This window comes from Macadamia integrifolia, chromosome 5 (genome assembly GCF_013358625.1).
Source record: "Macadamia integrifolia cultivar HAES 741 chromosome 5, SCU_Mint_v3, whole genome shotgun sequence".
Taxonomy (NCBI): Eukaryota; Viridiplantae; Streptophyta; class Magnoliopsida; order Proteales; family Proteaceae; genus Macadamia; species Macadamia integrifolia.
This window is the reverse complement of record NC_056561.1, coordinates 27,033,560-27,058,774: the sequence shown is the minus strand read 5'-3', so window position 1 is coordinate 27,058,774 and position 25,215 is coordinate 27,033,560. Positions and strand designations below refer to the sequence as shown.

Below are 25,215 nucleotides of genomic sequence, written 5' to 3'. Positions count from 1 at the left end.
AGACGAGCGAGCTGTGTACTCTGATGGTTTTGATGATTTCCTGTATATACTTGGTATTTGAATCATATTCTTTTTGTGTATATATCATGCCTTCGGGCCCAAATGTATATAATTATTGTATCACAATTCGGGTATCAAGTATATGGGATTTATTCACATGTAAAACTTAGTCTTCCGCTGATCTGATGAACTTACGTTAGTGTGTGTATGCTGTGGTGGAATACAGTATCTGATGATCCTGGCAGGTTTGGGTTAACCGGTGTTAACTCGGTCACCGCTCCGATTCAGTGTGAACGGGGTGTGACATATAATGTCTCCACATCTTATGGAGCCAATGAACTGATGTAGTAAGCATCAAGTTGATGTAGTATGCATCAAGTATCTAAAAACCCCTTGAAGTAAGTGTCCAGATGTTCACTATTGCCGTTGCAATGTTGTAGAGGATGTGGACTCAGCCATGACCCTTCACAAATTTTTTTTTTTTTTTTCAAAAAATCCCTCACAAATCATAATACAATTTAAAAAAAAAATTAAAAAAAAATCATATACAACACGACGGTGCAGGCACGTTCATTCCTTAATTGCTTCCAACAACTCTTTTCTAGGTCAAACTATATACTCTCTCTTTCTCTCCTATCTATGTAGCCTAATCAAGCTGTCTATGTCTATGATGTCTATCTGAAGCTCTGAAAAACACATTATCTCTGCTTTCGCGCTGGTACGCACAAATTTGAAAAATCCTCCGAAACACACGTAAGCTGTAAACCACCACCTTCGTGCTCCCCCATCCCCCCGGTGGACCTCCACCCAATCCAACCCATTCCTCATTACTCTCCTTAATTTCTCCGGCGAACTTACTTCTTTCTTGCACAAATCCCTGATCCATGCTCCTCTCTTCCTTCCTCCACCACTGTCACCACCCACCTCCTATGGCCCTCTCTCTTAGCCACTGCCATCCCCATTCCATTTAAACAATAAGGTTAATACTAAACGTACTGTGATCATGGGAGGAGAGAAACCTGGTTTCCCCATCTCCTCCCTTCTCCTCTTCTTCTTCTTCCTTAACATTCTCCTTTGCCCAATAATTGCAAAAAAGGATTCTTCATCACCTCAACATGTGGTGAAATATTCCCCCGTGGACAATTACCTGATCGACTGCGGCGCCGCTGCTGCCACCACCTTAAACGATGGCCGATCATTCCGTTCGGACGGTCAATCAGCTTCTCTCCTCTCCACCTCAGAGAATATACAGGTATCCGTTCCATCCCTTTCCAATTCCAATGCTGCTAATGCCTCCTTTCTCCTCTCCTCTTCCTTACCTCTCTATCAAACTGCCAGGATCTTCACGGAGGATTCCACCTTCAGTTTCTTCATCTCTCGCCCAGGCCTACATTGGGTCCGTCTCTATTTCTACCCTCTTCCTCACACATCATACAACCTCACCAGCGCCACCTTCTCCGTCACCACTGATTCCATTGTCTTCCTCCATGACTTCTCCGTCCCCGACAACAATTCCTTAATCTTAAAGGAATACCTCATCAACGTCACCGCCGATAGAATTTCCCTCAAATTCATGCCCCAATCCAAATCCATCGCCTTCATCAATGCCATCGAGGTCGTATCGGCTCCCGATACCCTAATCTCCGAGTCCGCCACCACCGTCTCCCCGGTGGGAACCTTCAACGGCTTGTCCAATTACGCCTTAGAAGTCTCGTACCGGTTGAATGTCGGTGGGCTTCCTTTAACGCCGTATAACGATACGTTAGGAAGGACATGGCAGCAGGACGTTTCCTTCATGAAGTCCCCGTTAATGGCACAGAACGTATCGGTTTCTCCGTCCACCGTTAAGTTCCCTCCGACGGGAGCTAGTGCTTTAATTGCTCCAAATTCGGTTTATTCAACGGCGGATGAGATGGCGAATGCCAATGTAACGGAACCGAATTTCAACCTCACGTGGCAAATGAAGGTCGATCCGACCTTCTCCTACTTGATTCGTCTCCACTTCTGCGACATTGTGAGCACAACCCTTAATAATCTCTACTTCAATGTCTACATCAATGGGATGATGGGGGTGGCGAGTCTCGATCTCTCCACCATCACCGGGAGCCTCGACACCGCTTACTACCAGGATTTCATACTCAACGCCTCCTCGGTCGCTAGTGGGATGATAATTGTAGAAGTGGGCCCGGGTTCCAACGTTCAATCTGGAACACCCAATGCCATCCTAAACGGCCTTGAAATCATGAAAATGAGCAACGAGGCCGGTTCCTTGGATGGCTTGTTCGCCGTCGATGGGTCATATGTGGGGTCCACGTTCAGTAGTAACAAGCTTAAGATAGTCGCAGCAGTTGGACTAGCCATGGGTGTCATGGCCATGCTTTTACTTGCCACGATGTTCTTGAAATGGCAAAAGAGACCCAACGATTGGGAGAAATGCAACAGCTTCTCCTCGTGGCTACTCCCACTTCACTCTAGCCATTCCAGCTTCATGTCAAGCTCAAGCAAAAGCGGATCTCGCGGCTTCAAATCAAAGAGCAAAAGCGGTTACTCAGGCTTCTATTCCTCTGCACTTGGCTTGGGTAAATACTTTAGCTTCGCCGAATTACAAGACGCCACGGGTAACTTTGATGACAAGGCAGTGATCGGTGTTGGTGGGTTTGGAAAGGTTTACCTGGGTGAGATCGAAGGTGGAACCAAGCTTGCCATTAAACGTGGGAACCCAAGCTCTGAACAGGGTATCAATGAGTTCCAAACTGAGATTCAAATGCTCTCCAAGCTTCGTCATCGTCACCTTGTTTCTTTAATTGGGTACTGCGATGAAGGTTCAGAGATGATACTTGTGTATGAGTACATGGCAAATGGACCTCTACGAGACCATTTGTATGGCTCTACCCTCACTCCATTGTCATGGAAACAAAGGCTTGAGATCTGCATAGGTGCTGCACGTGGGCTTCATTATCTCCACACCGGAGCCGCTCAGGGGATCATCCATAGGGATGTGAAGACGACTAATATTCTTCTCGACGAAAACTTCGTCGCCAAGGTCTCTGATTTCGGACTCTCCAAGACTGGACCGTCCATGAACCAAACCCACGTCAGCACCGCCGTGAAGGGCAGTTTCGGGTACCTTGACCCGGAGTACTTCCGGCGACAACAGCTGACGGAGAAGTCAGATGTGTATTCTTTTGGGGTTGTTCTCTTTGAGGTGTTGTGTGCGAGGCCGGCCATCAATCCGGCGTTGCCGAGGGAACAAGTGAACTTGGCTGAATGGGCAATGCAGTGGCACAGAAAGGGATTGTTGGAGAAGATAATTGATTCCCATCTCCAGGGTACTATTTTTGCTGATTCCTTGAAGAAATACGTGGAAGCTGCGGAGAAGTGTTTGGCGGATTATGGAGTGGATAGGCCATCCATGGGAGACGTGCTTTGGAACTTAGAGTATGCTTTGCAGCTGCAAGAAGCATCGAACCAGCTTGAACCTCCGGAGGATACAGGCGTTGATCTCATTAATATCCAGCCAAGTGGCAATCAGAACCACAATAACAATGCTACTACAGTGCCGGCTTCTGTTGCCATTGATGATGATTCAGGAAGGATTCATTCTCCATTGTTTTCTCAGATTGAAGGGTTTCAAGGAAGGTAATTAAGAGTTGAGTTGAAATCTGCTGGTGGTGGTCTTAAATAAGGAGAAATCGAATCAGAAAACGTTTCTCTTGTTTATCAATGACAGCTTTCTCTTCTGTTTCTTCTTGCACAAGGGACTTGAACATTGATGGGAAGGAAGAAATCCTCTCCTCTACGGAGGAAGAGTACGTAGAGATCGATAGGTGATTGTGAATGCAATTGATCCACCTGGACCGTTTTGTTTAAAATTTCTAGCATGTATAGGTGTGTGTATAAGATTTCATTCTGTAGTCAATTTTTTTTTTTTAAACCACATTTTTTTCCCTGCTATTTTGGTTTTTCATTAAGGATCTGTTTTTTATTAACACTTTCTTTGTTAACCTAATCAACTGACTTGTGGTGTGATACTTTATGGGTCTGGGATTCCATATGGGGAGGTCACCATGTGGGGAGATGATCTAGAATTTTTTGACCTCATATCAAACACAATCAGAACCTTTTATAAAAAAATTGTAAAACTTTTATACATCTTTCTTTTCTTTACTATTTTTCTCTTTGCTATCAAACACAGAGGATAAACTAATAATTGAGAAAGTCAGACAAAATAGAGCCAGCATTTTCAGTGGGATAGATGTGGGGTTTTGGCGATAATTTTCACACTTGTAAAAGTCTAAATGTAGGAGACTATTAACGATAAAGTTAAGGTAAGGGAGTATTAGTAAATATAGGTTAAGTATAGGGGAGTGATAGTAATTGCCCCCTAACAAGTTTTAAATTTAATTACTTGTCTTATAATTATTTTTTTATCTTATGGATAAAAAAAAAAAAAATGGGGAAAAGGAAACAATTGGCATTCCTTATTTGAGAAACTTCGACGGAAGGTATATGCTTGATCTTATCCTAGTCTTCTCAATCCATCTAGTAACATGGTTAATTTGGGCTTTCAAGACTTGAGAGACTAATGCTAGGCAAATGCCTTCACATCTCTTCTGTTTCTTCTTGCACAAGGGACTTGAACATTGATGGGAAGGAAGAAATCCTCTCCTCTATGGAGGAAGAGTACGTAGAGATCGATAGGTGATTGTGAATGCAATTGATCCAGCTGGACCATTTTGTTTAAAATTTCTAGCATGTATAGGTGTGTGTATAAGATTGCATTCTGTAGTCAATTTTTTTTTTTAAACCACATTTTTTTCCCTGCTATTTTGGTTTTTCATTAAGGATCTGTTTTTTATTAACACTAACCTAATCAACGGAGTTGTGCTGTGATACTTTATGGGTGGTGGGATTTCACATGGGAAGGTCACCATGTGGGGAGATGATCTAGAATTTTTTGACCTCATATCAAACACAATCAGAATTTTTTTATAAAAAAACAGTAAAATTTTTATACTTTTTTCTTTTCTTTTCATTTTTTTCTCTTTGCTATCAAACACAGCAGACATTCTAATAATTGAGAAAGTCAGACAAAATAGAGCCAGCATTTTCAGTGGGGTAGATGTGAGGTTTTGGGACAAAGTTAAGGTAAGGGAGTATTAGTAAATATAGGTTAAGTATAAGGAAGTGATAGTAATTGCCCCCCAACAAGTTTAAAATTTAATTACTTGTATTATAATTATTTTTTTTATCTTATGGATAAAAAATAAAAAAATGGGGAAAAGGAAACAATTGGCATTCCTGATTCAAGAAACTTCGACGGAAGGTACATGCTTGATCTTATCCTAGTCTTCTCAATCCATTTAGTAACATGGTTAATTTGGGCTTTCAAGACTTGAGAGACTAATGCTAGGCAACTGCCTTCACATCTCTTAGTGAAATAAGTATATCAACCTCTTAAGTTCAGCAAATCCACCCCATAAGAGAAAACGTTTTGTTTTCCTTTGAATATGAAGATGTCATATTCCAAGAATTAAAAGGATCTTCAAGCTTGACAGAGTAGCCACTTAGATTAGGGTTTAGGAATCCATAAAGAAAACTACGATTGCTTTGGATCAGTCTAATCGTGAGATTGGGTCCATGTTGAGTTGCAGATCAAGAAAGGTGTAGGCACCCGGTCCACCTAGTTAAACTAGACTTAATTACATTCGCTTGATAATTTAACATTTCAAACCATATGTATGCATCACAATAAACTGTACAAAGGAAGTAACATCACTCACCTCTATCTAGTTGTACTACAATTGAAGGGTTAGTATACATACAAGCAATTAAAAGAAAAAAAAAAGGAGACCCTAAGCTATTGTTTGTTAGTAAAACAGAATTTTTTATTTTTTAAATAGAAAGGAGAAAAAAACATCATTCAAAAAAGAAAGGACTACAACTAATAATGTTTGCAGTGTTTTTAGTTTTAGCCTTCTGAGCTAACTAGTCACGTATTAACTCTATTCTACTTGTTTTTCACCATCTCAAAATTTACAAATAAAGAGGATAAGTTTCTTAAATCCAACAAAAAACTAAATAAACTCCATAGCCACTGCCCTGATCTTGCTTCTTTAAGTAAAACAGTAACCTAAAGAATCCAAAAAACACATTCAATTCTAATCATGCACAATTACAACAATGCAATTATGATACATGAAAAGAAATCTTTAAGTGAACAATGATAAATATCAACAATTATCTTGTATCACCCTTATTTTTAAAAATTTATATGAGAAATCACTCTAAAAAATAAAAAATGGCAAGCGTACCCTTAAAGTCTAACACAGTTAGTTTAGAAATGAAAATTACTCTTTTGACCCTAAAACCAAATATGAATAAAAAAGCCATTTTTTATTCTTTTCACCTCTTTTACTCTGTTTGAACCCTAGAATCAGAATGCAGCAACCAGCCAGGCTGAAAACGTTCTCATTCAACAATCCGACCACATTATCCTCATCGACTTCGATCTCTGCCGAACCCTCAAACCCAGATCGGCCACATCCGTCGACTGAACCCCGAAACCTGCATTACAAGGGAAAGCAACGGACCAGCGGAAGAGGGTAAAGGAAAGCACTGAAGGAACTTGACACAGATTTTCAACATCGTGTCAGAGGTAATTAAATGTTAACAGCTTGGGACCTTGTTTGATGAAGAACCCAAGAGAATGGCATCAATCAGGCTCGACAGGTAACCCAGGACCCGACATATCAACATCTGTTCCTTCAATTACTGCAAACTACCACTGAGAGAGTGAGAGGGCTTCTAATCTATGATGCCCGACAATAGAATTTGAAAAGAGGAGGGAAGGAACTATGGAGGTCAAGTCTCTTTCTTTCTTTCTTTCTTTTTTTCTCAGTCTCTGCTCCTCCAAAGACTTGTAACAGTCCAACAGGGTAGCCTCGAACCAAGAGATTACAGTAACCCAAACAAATCAGAATTTCTATTCCCTCCATTTCCTTCTTCTATAGGTTAGTATTCTCTTCTACCCTCCCTGTTATCACGTTTCCCCAACCTAACAAAACTTTTGTCTTCTTTTCTCTCTTCCCTTGTTCCTTCCCTTTGCACCCTTTACTGCATAGAGGAACAAGATGAATAGTAAAGTGAAGCTTGTGGTAGAAGTTGTTAGAGCCCGTACCTTGATGCCCAAGGATGGTGAAGGCTCATCGTCGGCATTTGTAGAGGTGGAGTTTGAGAACCAGAGACAGAGAACCAAAGTGAAACACAAAGACCTAAATCCTTTTTGGAAAGAGACGTTTGCCAAGCAAAGGAGGACGGAGGTGGGGACAGACATCAGGGATTACTACCGGAATCTTAAGGCTCTGCAGTCAATTCCTCCATCTCTGTCGTTGGAATCGGAATGCCGAGACCAGGTAGAATTGTCGTTTACGGAGTTTTGACCCATACTCACATACCAGAGTAAAATAACAAGTTTACTCTTCAAGGGTCAACTTGTCATTTAAAAAAAATCAACAATGGCATGTCATCACTTTGACGCTTGTGAGCTATAACGGAATGGATTTAAGAGTCATTATTTTTTCAAAACAGGGTATACACTGAATATTTTTAGAAATTTAGGTGGTTTCTCATATAAAATTTTAAAATAGAAGTGCTACAAGATAATTTTTAAAGCATAATATGAGTTAGTATTAAAGAACATTATTTGTAGAAAATATCAGAATCTCAGGTTATAGTTAAAACTTAATTGGTTAGTAATGAAAAATTACCTAAATGCCCTTCTAATGCATGGAACCCTTAAAGTACTTAGAGATTCCCTAAATAATAAAAAATAAAAATATATCATGAGATTAATAAAAAATAGCATACTAAAATTTATTTTGCAACAACTTCAACCCTTTTTGGGGGCCATTTCAAGTGATACATAATTGGGTTTCATATTTCCTAATTGCATTGAGATAATGATAATGCATTGAAGTTGGATACTAACCACGAAAATGAAGGTGCCCTACATAGAGTTCATACTAGAGATTTGAGTTGCAACAACTCAATATGGCTAAATCCTTTATTATTCTAGGGGAACCTTGCCCAAACTAGTAGGATGCAGTTTTCTGGAATTGATGGATTTTTCTGACATTTGAGTTGCTATTTGGTATCTTGGTGTCTCTCTTATTCAGGAAAGCATTATGTGACCGATTGTGCTCCTATTTTGGATTGGGTGTGACAGAAGCTGAATGATGGAAGGCGAGGTTTTTATCCTTTGCAGGCCGATTGTGCTCCTACTGGAGATTTTTTTTTTTTTTAGGTAATAAAAAATTTTATTCATTAGAACATGTTGAACACTTGGATTTCCAAATAACAAGAAATCAAGAACATATGAAGTGGATATAGGCCATTCCATCTTACACATTGAGGATTGACCCTTCCTAGCAAGGGAGTTAGCCATGTTTTTTCCTAGCTTGAAATAAAAGAAAAACTACATGAATATTGATGACTCTAAATAGAAAGCAACATAGTTAATATCATGCAAAATATGAGCCATTGAAAGAGGTTGATTCCCAATGTAGGTTCACCATAGTGAGGGCTTCGATTTCCAAAGGTGATACTTTTGAGTATGAAAGTTAAGGAGGATGTGGTTGTATGTAGTTTTGTCGTGTGGTCACTATGGGGAGCCCGCAACGACCTTGTGTTTGGGAAAGGAGACTGGTCTCCTCAAGTGATTGCAACTGCCCAACATGTGCATCAGATTCAAGCAAGTAAACCAGACAAGGAAGAAGGTAGCACCTGCCTCGTGTTTTTGACCCCATCGGCTGCGCCGCAATCGTGGTCTTCCCCACCACAACCCTACCTAAAAGCTAAACTGTGATGCATCTTTGAACCCAGAGTCTAACCATTGTGGGTTGTATTAGATAATATGGAGTTCATTTCCAACCTTCAAGACCCATCTTTTATAACCTCTCCAACGAATTTCCTTTGAACCTCCCTCCAACCAAATACAGGTATGCCTCGAGTTGCATGTTAATAAGTGTTAGGCTACGAGCTTATGTCTGGTTGAAGAGGATCCATATCCCATCCATATCAATCGATTGTCTCTGATATTTTGTAACTCTCTTTATATTTTTTGAGTTGTAAATTTTCATTCATTTATAGGGAACCCAATGTTTGGGCTGATCGCCTAACTAGGAAGGCCTTGTGTAGACTGTTTGACCAAGTTACACTCCGGTGAAAGCTTGTATCTCTCCAACTATTAGAATTAATTGAAAGAAAAACATTGTCTATGTAGCATAAGATGTTTTTCTACCTCTTCTTGCTAGATGGTGAGCCGTTAGAACTAAGGGTATCAGAAAAGCTTGATCAACCCGAATCCGCTCTAACCCCGAATAGGGTCTGGACTGAGATTTCGGCTCATAGGATGGGTTAGGGTTGCGAATTTTAGGCCCAAAGCTGGGTTGGGTCGGACTTGGGTTGAGGTCTCAACCCAACCCAGTCCAACCTAAGTTTGTATATTATGTGTATAATTATATAAATATTAATAATTATAAATTGGTACTTATGGCCCCGTTTGGTTGCAATGGAAATTTAAAGGGAAGAGAAGTGAAATTTTTATAAAGAATCATTACCCCATCTGATTGTATAAATTACTTAATTTTTTTAACCATATTTAGTAATGATATATTTTACATGTAACTTTTATTTTACCTATTATAGCAAACGGTTTTGGATGTAAAATAAAGTGAAATTTTATAACTAAATATGGAATGATTCGAAATTAATGTTAAAGTGACATAGGTAATGATTACATATATTTCTTTTTTAAGTATGAAAATTTCACTTCTCTTCCTTTGATTTTCCTTACAATCAAACATAACCTATAGAAAAAAGGTCTACAAAAAGTTATTTATTTTTCACAATCTACATATATACGAAAACTTTGGCCTTTGTAGTGCATAAAGATTAAGCAACCAAATAACCAATAGAACTAGGCCGCGGCTGGATGGGATTAAGCCCGACCCAATCAGGGTCCATCTAGGCTAGGCTGAGTTGGGCTAAATCCAACATAAGTGGACTTGAACTAAGATATCCCAACCCGACCTAAAGCTAGGCAGAACTTGAGTCGAGTTAAGAGATCTTAGGATTGGCCTAACCTGGCCCGATAGACACCCCGTAACCCGGCCCGATAGACAACCCGATTGAGCTAGAAGCATATGCTTGGTTTTTTTTTCTCTCCATATTAATATTACATGAAAAAGGAAAAAAAAAAAATGCCGATTCATCTTCTCCTACCTGCAACAACTTCACTAGTTCCTCACGATCAGTCCAGATGGTGGCATCTGTTAGCTCTAATCGCTTGCCCTATAGGAAAAGAAAGGACTCTTCTCCTTTCGCTGTTGGCTTTTTCTTTCTTGGACGTAGAAGACTGTTAGGTTGAACAAGTACGTGTCTAGAATCCAGATTTCAAGTTTATCCTACTCCTATGCGCAATACCCAAGGAATGAGAGTGCGGAAAACCATGACTCTCCCTTCTTTGGTTAGTGTCGGCACGAGCCCCTGTCTCTTAACACCCTCCCCGCCTCCTAAGAATGTGGTCACCTGCCCATATGGTTGGTTACCTGTCCACCCTCCTAACCCTCTTATCCGTTTCGTTTCCGATCTTATGACCCGGGGAGAGGTGCTTGTGATGATTTCCATTGGAAAAGGACTCGTTCCACTTTAAAAAGTTTCTTTTTCCAAAGGCGGCAACTACAAGATGCCAAGAACCCTTCCCCTTCAGATCTTTACTCTTCAGTTGGAAAGCTACCAGTCTACCGATGCTGCTGTTGTGACATCTACATTTTTTTGCTTCCTATCTATTTTCATCCATCCATTAACGAATCAATCGAGGTTCGATCTTTCTCCCATTCTCCTTCTTACTCTCTCTGTATATGGAATGTTTCTGTTTGCACTTGTTCTTATAGTTACTCTTGTTACGGAGCTTGCTGTTCTTCACTCATTGCTGCTTCATTTGTTCTGTTTTTTCTTGTTTTCTTCTCTTTGAACACAAAAAACTGCTTCGGAAATTGTTTTCCTTTTTTTTCCCGCTCGAAAAGGGTAAGATGAATTGTGTGTATATTGATTGTATCGATCTCATTTAAGCTGTTATAAAGTCCTATCTGATCTTGCCTTTTATCTTATACAGGAGAATTGATGTTTGCTAAATATTGAGTAATCTATATAGTGTTCTCTTTATAGTGGTGAGTTCCTCTGCTCGTCATATGGTCTCTAATAAAGTGACAATTCACCAAAATATGTTTCCTCTTAAGGAAAATCATGATTATTTAGAATATAGTGGGTTGCTTGATCATTACCAGATGTTTTGTTTTCATTGGATTGACAACGTGCAAAGCTACATAATTGCATTTGCATGCCATATTAGTTTTGGCTCTATACTTAGCTTCAACACTAGATCTTATCGGCACATTCTGTTCCTTTCCACTCTACACTAAGTTTTGACCTAACAAAGAAACATCGAGATTCTGTATTTTACAATCCCAGTCAACATCAGGAAAAACAATTTTTGGTACTTGATTAGGACAAAATGCCTTTACTTGAGGCACACTTTAGGCATCTCAGCATTCTTCCATCATGCTGTTTCTCAATATGTGTTTACTCTGATTTCTGTTTCATAAAAGCTGATAGCTTGATATTCGTGGCCCGTTTATAAAGAAAGATTTTTTCGATGTAAAGTTTCTTACTCTTATTCTATATATATATATATATATATTTTTTTTTTTTCTTTTTAAGAGTTGTGAGTGTATTACGTATTTTTCAGAAGTTGGGAATTTATCTGTAACCTACTTAGCCACTTTACATTTAGCATTTAACATGTTTTTCATTATTATTGTTATTTTGTGTGCTTATAATTTTGTGCACTCCTGTGCAGGTGTCTAGTTTATCAGAATTGAATTTTAGCGCCCTGTAGTATTCTTGTTTGCTGTTAACAACTGCCAAGGAGTTTGTAGGGTTATCTCCATTAAAGCTTTTGAGTTTGCTTTGTAGAAGGAATGCTTGTTTCCGCTCTTTTAACGTCTGTGGGAATCAATCTTGGCATTTGTATTTTATTTTTCACATTATATTCTATATTGAGGAAGCAGCCAGGAAACATCCATGTTTATGCCCCTCGCTTGATAGCAGAAGGAAAATCTGTGCTTAGCGATCATTTCAACATAGAGAGCTTGTTGCCTTCTGCTGGTTGGGTGCAAAGGGCATGGCAGCCTTCCGAAGAGGACCTCTTGTCAACATCAGGATTGGATGCAGTGGTTCTGATCCGTGTCTTCATCTTCAGGTAACTTAGATCCTTCCAGAGGAAGTAGGTCTGGAATATCATTTATGTTGCCAAGAAATTATAGATGCAATGTGACTGGAATTTCCTGCCTTGGATGTACCAAGTTTAGAAAACACAGTTTACTCACATGCACATTTTGATGAGATGGTTCTTGAATATCTTTTGGTGATATTTAATTGAAGCAATTGAAAATATTATGCGCATTAAGTTTTCATGTACTTCTATAAATATTAGTTGAGAAAGTAAATAGTTGTTAAAACTTAAAAGTCAAATTTTAACGACTATTAGGGAAGGAAGTTTCAGCTTAAGTCATGCGGGTAGAATAAAGAGATATGACTAATTTGGTTTGTACTCAGAAAGTGGGAGTTTTTGTGTCTCTCAATTTAGGTGCACAGGACATGAATGGGGAGTCGGTTTGACTGGTCGAGGGTCAGCCTGAAGTGATGATGAACTTATATAATACAGATATCTTTATAAAAGTTCCTTTTTTTTGGGTGGGGGGGGGGGCAGGGGGTGGGGCAGGAGGGGAATCTCAGCTTTATGGTGTGGATGTTTTGTATGGACCTGTGGAAAGTTGATCTGATTGGTTTTCAGTGTATTTTTCTTTATTTTGCATCTTACTGCGTAAGTGGTGGAGTCCCCTCCCCCTTTCCCATTGCGTACCATATTCATGCTCAAAATTTTTATTTTGTTCTCCTTATAGTTTCCATAATATTAGGTGAGGATTATTGTGTGTGTACTCAATATATGTAGAGTAATTAGTATTTTTGTTGTCTATAATTCTTTCTAATGTAGCTTGATAACTTCCTATTATACTTGTATGCAGTTTGAGAGTATTTTCTTTTGCTGGGATTATTGGGATCTTCATTCTTCTTCCAGTGAACTATTCGGGTAGTCAGCTAAGTATTGATTTTTCTGATCTGCCAAATGAATCTGTGGACATCTTCAGCATTTCAAATGTTGACAATGGGTCAAAAAGGTGACTACGTGCTGAGCCTTGATCCTAATTTCATTTTTGAAATGTCTTGTTCTAAATCCAGAACTGAAATTGCTACATAAATATTGTCTTGTGTCATATTGCTATTTGTCCCTTTTTATTTTTTTCTCAATCATGACAACTATTACATGCAGTTGAATCTTAAAGTCCGAATGTGCCATATTTTGTTGATAAGACTGTATTCAATCTGTCCTTTAACTTTGCCAGTTGGAAATGTGGTATAATATAGGGGTTGCGTGAAGAATAAGAAGAGCAAGGAGACGAATAAGTTCATGAGTGAGCTCTCATAGTTATTACTAGTTTTACCCCTATATAATGTTAGATACGATAAATAATAACAGAGTACTACATTATGGTTACTCTTGTAGTCATTACCTTATCATGGAGAAAAGAGTAGACAGCTGATTAGTGACCCTTTATGCTTATTCCATATACATAGGACAAGAATAAACTAATTACAAAGCATAAGTACTATTGGTACATATTCTCAACACTCCTCAAGTTGGTGCATATGCCTTATACACAAGTTACTAAAGGATTGCCCATCTTTGGATCACTTGATCCAGTCCAGTATCCACTGGGGCCTTTCTGGTTAGAGTTGGTACGTTCCGTGACTTATCTGGCATGGGATTAGTCCTGACCCCTCTGTCCTTGTAAACATGCCTAACTTTTTCAGAACACTATGAAGGGTGAAGCACTAATGCATTTGGTTAAACCGTTGGTGAGCTGTTATTCAGCCTTCACATGTGGATTGTCTATGTTAACCTTTTGTTTTTTCAACTTTGATGCGCTTAATTGAAAATTCAACTCTCTAAGGAGTATTCTCAACTTCAAGAACTCACAAACACCATGAGCCTGGTGTCTGAATCCAACCTCTGCATTGGATCCTGTCAAAATTAATTTCTTATTGATGTACCAAGCCGTGGAGATGATGTAAGACTAAAGTACAAAGGGTAATCAGTCCCAGTAGGATCCATCAAAACTCTAACACAAACAAGTTCAGCGTTAACAGGAAACTCAGATCTGGGAAGCTGAATAGAGGAGATTACGATTACTCACTAATGTAGAACTAGAATCACAAGTGATCCTAATCCCAGGCAAGGTCTGAAATTCTGGCTGAATAGAGAAGTTGTCCTCCAATAGGCTTGGTTCTAGCTCTCAAACACTCTCACAACAAACAAATAAAAGGAAAATAAGAAAACAAAATGAGAATTGGAGGGTTGAGAAGGGGGAAGAAGAAGGTTAGGTTTTGGGCATCTCACCTCTCAAGTTTAGGCATCTCACCTAGGGGCATCTCACCCAATTGCATCCCACAACACAATAGTATAAGCCATCCTTTTTCTTTTAAACTAAAAAATCTCCCTTCTCATTATAATTGATGGGCTTTAAATAGCCTTACATTGCTTGGACATAAAGACACAATAAAAAAGGAAACTAATGGACTGAAATAGGACTTTCTAATTTGTGTCTAACTTGCTAACCAAGTAAGAATAAATTAGAAACAATTAAACACAAAAGGAAACTAATCTAAGTGATGCAACAATGAAGACCTATTCTAGGAGGAAGAAGAGGGTCAACCAGGGCTGGTTTCTTGGCCCACGGTTTGGGCTGTGATGGGGTTAAGTTAGTCTATTTATTAGTTTCTAATTTCAGTCAGTAGTTAGTTTCTAATTTCAGTAGTTATATTTTCCTAGTTTCTATTTTCAAATTTGGAAACTAGATTTTATTTAGTTTCCTATTTCAGTTTTTGGAAACTAAACTTAGCTTTTATTTTGTAAACCCCCCATTGTTATTATAAATAAAGGATAGGGCTCCTATTAAGCCCCACGATTTTGTGAAAGAAATAATGCTTTTGCGTTTTGCTCCCTGTGAGTGTGCTTTGTGTGTGATCAAAGTGACGGACTGGTATTTGATCCGGTGACTCTTTGCGGTGTGAAGTCCAAGAGGTCTCTTCAAGTTCTTTTCAAGGTTATTGCAAGGTTCCTCAAATCAGGTAAGAGGTCTGAACTGTGATTGAATTATGGTTCTGGAAATACCAGATCTTTTTCCTACCGCCCCTATTCTGTTTTGGAGTTCCAGCCATCTGATGGCATTGATCTTTGGATCGATTGTTGAGCCAACGGAAAGGGAGACTCGGTCCTAATTTGGGCTGATCAGACCACTGGTTTTGTTAATCCAGGTTCTCTCCTATTCTGGCCGATTGTAATCTCTGCCCAGAATTGTGAATCGATTTCTGTTGAATGTTGTTGATTTGGTTGCTGATTTGATTCCTCATTGTTTCAGTATCATTAGTGAGTGATTTATATCCTTAATTCACTGGTTTCAGTCACAGAATTGCTGATTTGTTGAAATCGATTGGCTGATCTTTGTCTAAATATCTCAGTTTTACTACTATACTGTTGTGAGATATTGTGGTGATTGTCTGAGGTGTTCTTTGAGAGTATCCTGCTGTCTTTTGGAACTAGGTTGACCTTGTTCATTCTAGTACTACGTTACTAAGTTACAAAATAGAAACTCCTTTGACTAACAAAATAGGAAATTAACTTGACTATATTGCTTAGGAAGTAAATAGAAACTAACTAGACTAAATAGGAAACTAAAATATGAAATATGGTACCACTTTACTGTTCACATGAACAGTGTCACACGAGTTACTCTTCACGTGAACAGTAATTTCTGACTCTTGTTTTTGTTTTCTTTTTCAAGCTTTGATCTACATCAACTCGTCCCATCTTAAAAGAAATTCGTCCTCGAATTTTGTAGAATGTGAGGGTGATTATAGCATGGTGCATGTCCCTTTTCAAGCTATAGAAAAATTCAGGGGCTTCTTGATCATACGGATGTAGTCGTATAGGCACAGTTGATGCTCTTCAAGGAACTTCAAGGGGATGACAAACTCCACATGCTCAACTTCAATGTATACAGATGTGTCCGTGGGGTTGTCTTCTAGTAATTCCTCCACGTGCTCTTCTAGTCCCTCGTCCTTGTCGTTCAGTCTCTTCAATGATTTTGTCAACCATTACTTCAATCTCGAACCCTTTAAGATCTTCCTCTTGGCTGTTCACAGGCATCACATATGTTGAACCACCATTTTCCTTGGGTTCTATCTCCTTGTCCAGAATTATGATATGTTGCTTTCAACTTCATCCACAGTCTCTCTGATAGGAACATCACTGACTACCTCTTTCTCGACAATAGCAATCTTGTTACTTGAGAGTGGCTTTTAGAAATCTGGTGGAGGGAAGTACATCCTTCGTTCATACTTAGATAGATACATGCCCGCCAACTCGTACTGCATCTCTTCTCACGTTCTAGCCTCACGTCCTTGAGCTTGAAGTTGCCTTTCACGGACTCTCCATTGTATTCGAACACAATCACTCATCTGAGAGAAAATATATCGAAGTCATTGCGTCTTTGTCAAGTTGTAGTTGTCAATGTACATGTCCAATTCATCTACCCATTCAAGGAAGATGTCTGAAGAAAGTTCCTCACAAAAATTCACATGGCTCCATCTTTGCTCTGGCTAGGCTCTGATACCAAATAATGTAGAACTAGAATCACAAGTGATCCTAATCCCAGGCAGGATCTGAAATTCTGGCTGAGTAGAGAAGTTGTCCTCCAATAGGCTTGGTTCTAGCTCTCAAACACTCTCTCACAGCAAACAAATAAAAGGAAAATAAGAAAAAAAAAAGAGAATTCGATGGAGGGTTGAGAAGGGCGAAGAAGTAGAAGGTTAGCATGGTTTTAAGTATCGGTGCGTATCGTGCTGTATCGGCCGATACATATCCGTATCGGTAGGCATCGGCACGATACATACCGATACGATACATGAAAAATTTAAAACCCTTATGTATCGATACGTATCCTACGATACGCACCGATACACCACCGATACACCACTGATACGCACCGATACACCACCGATACGCACCGATACTCACCGATACTCTATGAAAAATTCAAAATTGAAGTGAAATGTACGTTTCGGTATGTATCGGTACGTCTCGGTATGTATCGGTACGTATCGGTATGTATCGACCGATACACACCGATACGGTCATAAAATGGCCAAAATGGGTAATTTTTTAGAAAAACACAATTTTTTGAGGTGTTTTTGTTCCAAAATTGCTGGCAACCATTTTTCTCTCTAACTAAAGTGGAAATCAAGGTTGGGATCAAGGATTTTACATTTATGGGACAACTATAAACCTTAGATTCTTAGTGCGATACTCTCAATTTACTGTTTATGCATAATACAGGTTATATATAACTTTTTTTAACTATTTTTTTATGCAAAAGTGTATTAAAAAGTGTTTCCTATCTATTTATGTGCGTATCTTTAGCGTATCTTAGCGTATCTCCGATACGATACGATACCCTCCGATACGTATCTTAATTTTGGCCGACCGATACGACGATCGATACCGATACTTTCATCCTTGAAGGTTAGGTTTTGGGCATCTCACCCCTCAAGTTTAGGCATCTCACCCAACCGCATCCCACAACACAATAGCATAAGCCATCCTTTTTTTATTTTAAATAAAAAATCTCCCTTCTCATTATAATTGATGGGCTTTAAATAGCCTTAAATTGCTTGGACATAAAGACACAATAAAAAGGAAAACTAATGGACTGAAATAGGACTTTCTAATTTGTGTCTAACTTGCTAACCAAGTAAGAATAAATTAGAAACTAACAATTAAACACAAAAGGGAAGGTACAAAATAGAAACTCCTTTGACTAACAAAATAGGAAACTAACTTGACTATATTGCTCACGAAGTATATAGAAACTAACTAAACGAAATAGGAAACTGAAATATGAAATATGGAACCACTTTATTGTTCACGTGGACAATGTCACGTGAATAGTAACACGATCTACAATTCATGTGAACAGTGTTTCATGAATAGTAATTTCTGACTCTTGTTTTTGTCTTTTTCAAGCTTTGATCTGCATCACTCACAAACCACAACTCAGATGGAGCTGAATTTTGGATTGAATGGAGATCCTATATTAGGGAACAAATCATCAAAAGATGAACAAATTCTGCCAACTGGATTGAGAGATCTGCTGGTTGCAAGAAAAAGGAAACTTTTAGTGATTCTTCAAGAACTGGAGTTGGAAGTGTCGGATGATCCTCAAATTTGGATCAAGTGGTCCTCCTGAGGTCCTCAACGAACCCTTGAAACTTGCAGCATTCAGAGATCTGGTCTGGAAGTTACGCTTTCAAACATTCTTCTCGGGAAAACCCTGAAGCTGGATTCGGTAGCCTGGTTGGGTGTCTTCTGATTATCAATCTTAGAGGGCTTTAATGTCACTTTAAAAGGTAGAAAAAAATAAAAATAGAAGAAGAAAGGGGGTAGGGGAATGGCTATCTTAGTCTGGGCCTCTCACCCACAGCTATCCTAGCTGTTGAACATTATATATCAGGAGTAAGGAGTTGCAATGGCTGTAAATCCATTCATTCATTTATTCTCAAAGTATTATATCGAATCCTCTTATATAATAGAGCGTACAACCTTACAATTTAGAAACAAAACCAGAAAGGAAACTAACGTGAAAATATGAACTAACTGAATTTAGTAACTAAGTACTAAGTTGCTCACTAAGAAATAAATAAAATAGAAACTGTTTGAAATCTATCGAAAGAAAGGAGTCTAGCGCAACTCGCAGTCTCTCCTCCCTTGGGTTTTCTATTGGTTTGGGTTTTCTTAGTCCTATTAGGACTATCCTAGTTAGAAGTTAGCAATTAGTCCTATGTTTTTGATTAATCAAATCAATGCTCATCATTGCAATAATTGGCACCTATGAAATTTCTGGTGGGATATACAGAATCAAAATTCATATTCTAAATGCTACGGTCTCTCATGCCTATAAAGAGTGCAACTAGGTCAGCGCTTGCCAAAGAAGCATCTAATAATCAAGTCTCAACAAGATTCAATGATCAATCTTCTTTGCGGAAGGACTTGCTTGGTTCTTTGTTGGTTAGGGGTTTTCTTCGCTCGGCCTGATTAGAGCGTCGTTTACGATGACGACCGATGCTTATACAGTAGAGAAAGGTCTATTTCGTTGCCGGTGATGCGACTATTTGATTGATACCCTCAGTCAACTAGATCAAATGCAACTGCTGATTCAACTTCAAGTAATGTAAAAAACTGGCACTGCACCTTAGGACGGTGAAAGGGAAGACCAAGTTTCAGGAGCAAGGAGTGAAGCCTCTTCCTCGTTTTCTTTTGATTCAGTTGCTGCTGGGACAGGTGGCTCTGGGACGTCTGAATCCAGGCTTGGTGTATCCACCGGAATTTGTCACCTGTGGTGGAAGCCTTCTCCTTTTCTGCCTGCTTGGAGCCCTCAATAGATCAATAAAAAAGGCAAGCCAAGCTTTTTGGGTCGGGCTGGCCCAGGCAGTCCTTCTTTTAGTTAGATAGTATCACTAACCTAGCTCAGCCATCTGAGTCCTTTCAGGCTACATACCATCAACCCAATCGGGATTGTTTACTAATTGGTTTCGTATTTAGTTCTTTCCCATTCCTAGTAGGACTTGTAATAGCTATTTTGTTTAATGAATGAAGGAGGGCAGCCCCAGCCTAATTCATTGGGACTCCCAAGGTCCCACAATTGCAGCTAGCTCTCTCTCTCTCTCTCTTTTCTTCTCCTTTTTACATGGTATCAGAGCTTAACAAGTTGTTGGTTGAGAGTTGTTCAAAGGTATCATGCTACTTGTGAAACTCTAGTTCTTAGAAAAATACGAACTAGGGTTTTAATGAAGGTTTGATGCAAATCATACTTGATTTTGTTCGTATCTTCTACTTCTGAATTTGTGGAGAATAGATTGTTGATGGAGAATCGATTTGCTGCTATCATCTAGTATCGTCTGTTTGAAGTTGGTTTCATGTGACTTGGTTTGCAACTAAGTGGTCGAAAGGACTGATGTTGCCATTGGTTTCTAGTGTTGGGATCTTCTTGCTGAAACCATCCCTGCTATGGAAACGCTTCAGATCTTGAATCTCATTTTTGCTCTTCTGTTGTTGGTTTCGTCTCAAGGAAGGAGACGATGGTTTCGTCATTAATAATTGCTGGTTTTCTCAAGGAAAAAGTTTATGGTTGTTACCCCTTTGCTTTGATAGCTGCTGGTTTTGCGGAGATGATTGCTTCACTTTCCATAGTTGTTGGGTTCTTCTTCGTCACATGTTATTTTCTTCTTTATGGTTTTGAACAACGATACTCTTGGTGTCGTTACCATCTCTCTCGGCTCCTTTCTCATTGATTTCTTGTTAGGCAGGTTAAAGAGACCAAGTTATCTTTTTATTTTTTTTTCTTTTTAGGCCTACTTTACAGGTTTGCCACTCTCACTTGAAGTCTATCCACAACGTTGCATCACTCTTATTAGTTGATCCCTCGATTCCTCTCCACCTTTATTTACTTTATCTTTGAGTTTCCAGAATTACCCCTCTCTTCTCCTCTTAGTATGTTTTGTCCTTATTTACACTTTGATTCCAAGAATACCCTTTAGTCATACGTAACCCATCTTTGTTATGTTTGCTACTTTTAAGTGGAAGTTCCTGAAATTTACAAGTTTGCCACCCTAGTTGGTCCACTTGGGATCAATTACAAATTTGCCGTTATCTTGTTTTGGTGGTTTATGGGTGTGGCCAAAATCACAAAATCAATGTTGGGATTGCTTTGGGATTGATGGATTAGTTACAAAATTGCCATCAACTTCAGATTAATTGAGTTTTATTGCTTGAAGTGGGTTCATACCAAACCCAATTGAGTATTTTGACCTGAGGATCTGCATCAATTGGGGATTATATAAAGTAATTATAGAATTGCCATTGGGTATATATTTGCTACTGTCAGAGGGATTGGTAATTATTTGTCTTGTATGGTGCTCTTAGTTATGGGATTCTAATGGTGGTGGTTGAAAATTCTTTGTCCTTGTGTACTGCTACACGTGAGGGGGAGATTCAAATAATGATATGTCGATTTGATTTATTGTCTGCTAAATGTTATTTCGTTTGAAGACGTATCTATTTGTATCTGTCCTCAACAACTATTTTATCTTTTGAAAATCATATATTCAGCGACCTAATGCTATTCGGTTTATTCAACAACCTGATGTTGTTTAGTCCCCAACAACCTGATGCTACCTATTTATATTTGGAATTTTTTGTGAGATGTCTGTTTGGGGAGATTTCTGTTTGAGGCTTGTGAGTGTTTTTGTTGTAGCTACTGAGAGCTACAGTTTTTGTTGTAGTGCCTTCTTTGGGAAGGTCTTTTGATGTAGTTGTTGGATGCTACGCTTCTATTTTAAGATTATATGGGAGTACCTTCTTTGGGAAGGGCTTTCAATGCTATTGAAGTGCCTTCTTGGGAAAGGGACTTCGTTGCTATTAGATTGCCTTATTTGGGAAGGGCTTTCGTTGCTGTTGGAGTGCCTTATTTGGGAAGGGCTTTCGTTGCTGTTGGAGTGCCTTCTTTGGGAAGGGTTTTCGTTGCTATGGATTGTTCTTCTTTGGGAAGGGTTTTCGTTGGTACTGGAGTGCTTTCTTTGGGAGGGCTTTTGTTGCTTTTGGAGTTGCTGATGACTTTATAATGGCCAATTGGAGTTTTCTCTGTGCTCATTAGAGTTCTTGTTGGTCCAAATAGGAGCTTTCTTTTGCTATATGTATACTCCAGCTTGAGGGGGAGTGTTAGGAGTCTATTGAGAGAAAGGAGTCTAGTGCAAGTCGCAGACGCCTCCCTTGGGTTTTCCTAGTCCTATAAGGACTGAATACAGTTAGAAGTTAGCAATTAGTTTTAGCTTCCTATTTTGTTCTATTTTGTTCTTTCCTATTCTTGGTAGGACTTGTAATAGCTATTCTAATTAATGAATGAAAGAGGGCAGCCACAACCTAATTGATTAGGACTCCCAAGGTTCCAGAATCACAGCTCTCTCTCCCTCTCTCTTCTCTCTTCTCTTCTTGCAGAAACTAACTAAACTAAACTAAAATAAATAGGAAACTAAAGTAGGAGATATGGTCCCAAATTACTGTTCACGTGAACAGTGTCATTAGTTACTGCTCACAGTAGTAGTGTTTCGTGAACAGTATTTTCTGACTCATATTTTTGTCCTCTTCTTTAAGTTTTGATCTGCATCAGGAGATCCCAATAAAAAAGAAGTAATATCCTGATACAACCGAAGTCTGTCATAGGCCAACATAATCTGCCTCAGTATGGCCTCTACCATAAAATGATCATATTTAACAAAAAGAAGGCATTTCCTAGGAGACACAATTAGTCACTGCAAAATTCTAAACAACTCACAAGTTGATGGTTCAAAAGCCAAATGCTCTTCAATGCACCTCCCCCCCCCCTCTTCTCTCTCTGTCTTCAGATAACTAAATAATCGCTTAGGTGCCTTCAACTTCAAGTTTGTATTGTTGCATTCTACGTAGTGCTTGTGGTACTTGGGTACTTCTTGTCAGGTCTTGAATGACAGTTCTTTTCTGTAAGATAATTTAGGTTGGGGTTTTTCTTGAAAAGAGTATAGTTTTTTAATTCTACTTATCATGGCTGATGCAAATCAAAGCTTGAAGAAGAAGACAAAAACAAGAGTCAGAAATTACTGTTCACGAAACACCGTTCACGTGAACAGTTCTCGTGTTAGTTACTATTCACGTGACACTGTTCACGTGAACAGTAAAGTGGTTCCATATTTCATATTTTAGTTTAGTTAGTTTCTATTTACTTCGTGAGCAATATAGTCAAGCGAGTTTCCTATTTTGTTAGTCAAAGGAGTTTCTATTTTGTAACTTTGATTAGTTTCCTTTTTTGTTTAATTTTTAGTTTCTAATTTATTCTTACTTGGTTAGCAAGTTAGACACAAATTAGAAAGTCCTATTTCAGTCCATTAGTTTCTTTTTTTATTGTGTCTTTATGTCCAAGCAATGGAAGGCTATTTAAAGCCCATCAATTATAATGAGAAGAGAGATTTTTTAGTTTAATAAAAAAAGATGGCTTATGCTATTGTGTTGTGGGATGTAGTTGGGTGAGATGCCCTAGGTGAGATGCCTAAACATGAGGGGTGAGATGCCCAAAACCTAACCTTCTTCCCCATTCTCAAACCTCCATTGAATTCTCTTTTTGTTTGCTTATTTTCCTTTTATTTGTTTGCTGTGAGAGAGTGTTTGAGAGCTAGAACCAAGCCTATTGGAGGACAACTTCTCTGTTCAGCCAGAATTTCAGATCCTGCCTGGGATTAGGATCACTTGTGATTCTAGTTCTACATCTATGGCTTCGACTTTGATTTTACATTAAATTTTGAAATTTTTTTTTTCTGTTCCTTGACTTTGATATCTATAATAACATGTTGTTTGGGTAGCTTTCCCTTTTGGTTCTCATAAAATATGTTTAAGAATTATCTCATTTCAAACTATGAAGTTTGTAGATGTAGTGATTTTGAAATTTTAGTTTCTTTAACAGTTTAGCTGAGAAAACGGTGAAGAAGCTCTGTAATGACTGTTAATATGCTCTCTATTTGGCTCCTCCACCCCCAAAATATGAATGTCAGTTGGATAATTGTTCAAATTGGAATTCAGTCCGTTTAAGAGAATGAAAGGATGCCTGTTTGGAACTTATTCTGTTGTTTCAGGTCTAGTTGATTTTGGGGTATTTGGTTCCTAAGTGGACCAAGGTCAGTTGGCTTTGAGCTCTGTTGTGAATAGGTAGCACTAGGCAATGGGTTACTTGGGTGTTTGGACTCAGATTTTTGCCTCCATTTGCTTGTGATTTTTAGTTCCAACAGGAACCAATACTAGCCGGCTTTGAAACCATATCGATGCAATATGATATAATTATGCTAGTAATGGCCTAATAGAAGAAATTCAACATATAATAAACAAAACAGGATATATCTAAGCATATTCATATTAAAAAAAAAAAATGTAATGAAGATAAATCAACGTAAAACTTGTGAAATATCAATCATAGTTGTCAAAGTGCTGGGCAACCCCAAGGCGTTGGAGGGCCTCCTATGCACTTAGGCAACAAGGCGGCTGCCGAGGCATTCTGCATCCTTTTATTCATTTATTTATTTATTTTTTTCTGTATCCATTATATCTAGAATCTAGTAGACTAGTATAGCAAATAGCCAAATAGCATATTAGCTATGATAAAATTCTGCTTATATTCTGCATCAACAATCATATTAATGCAATATGGCATATTTGTACTGGCGATGACATAATCTGAGAAAAACAACAAATATTGAACAAAATATAGGATATAAACTTATAAAGAAGCATATTGAAAAAAAAAAAAGGGAGCACAATAAGCGAAGAGCATAATAGCGTATAATAAAGGCTCTCTTTGGTATAATTTAAATTTATATTTATGTGACAGATAAACATAATAGAGGCGTTTGGTATGATTAATGACCCCTATTTCTCATTAAAATAAATCAATATACCAATAAATTCATAAAAAAGTAGAGAGGTGTTTATGATTTATTGGGACAAAGCGATTATTGTTGTTTAAGCGCTAGACCATTAATCTCAAAACTAAGGGTAAAGGGGTCAATTCACATGTTTTTATAAAAATCCCTTCAAATAGAGTCCAATACTTTGGTGAAACCTGTTAAGAATATCCAACCTTTATCCCCAAAAAAAAAAAAAGTTAAGAACATCCAACAAATTGCACCTTCGTCCCCCCTCTCTCTCCTCTCTTTCTCACCCTCTCTCTCATCTTGCCCAACTCTCTCTCTCTCTCTCTCTCTCATCTCACCTCTCTCCCCCAAACTTTAGAAATCCTATGGATTGACCAATTGGATTTGTTGGAATTGGGTTGGCCTCTCCCACCCTATCCCTATATATCCTATAGATTGACAAATCTAGATTGGATGGAATTGGATTGG

General features: G+C 38.6%; 2 protein-coding genes across 4 annotated transcripts in view; both read left to right on the top strand.

Annotated features, from left to right (window-relative positions):
- Positions 1-557: 557 nt before the first annotated feature.
- LOC122079153 (probable receptor-like protein kinase At5g61350) lies at positions 558-3,872 on the top strand. The gene has a single exon (XM_042645410.1). The coding sequence runs from the start codon at positions 1,004-1,006 to the stop codon at positions 3,641-3,643; it is 2,640 nt and encodes an 879-aa protein (XP_042501344.1). The 5' UTR covers positions 558-1,003; the 3' UTR covers positions 3,644-3,872.
- A 6,437-nt stretch (positions 3,873-10,309) lies between these two features.
- The window catches only part of LOC122078352 (CSC1-like protein HYP1), a 54,394-nt gene continuing 39,488 nt past the window's right edge, over positions 10,310-25,215 (top strand). Inside the window, exons 1-4 of one of the 3 annotated variants that reach the window (XM_042644314.1) lie at positions 10,310-10,881; positions 11,177-11,231; positions 11,921-12,322; positions 13,149-13,301. In XM_042644314.1, coding sequence (XP_042500248.1) covers positions 12,042-12,322; positions 13,149-13,301 — 434 coding nt within the window. In that variant the 5' untranslated portion in view covers positions 10,310-10,881; positions 11,177-11,231; positions 11,921-12,041. Of the gene's footprint in view, positions 10,882-10,925; positions 11,089-11,176; positions 11,232-11,920; positions 12,323-13,148; positions 13,302-25,215 lie in introns of those variants that run through there. The other 2 variants (XM_042644317.1, XM_042644316.1) reach the window with 2 other exon arrangements.

Excerpts from the sequence above, each read along its gene's own strand:
- LOC122079153 (XM_042645410.1), top strand. The coding sequence starts at position 1,004 with ATGGGAGGAGAGAAACCTGGTTTCCCCATCTCCTCCCTTCTCCTCTTC.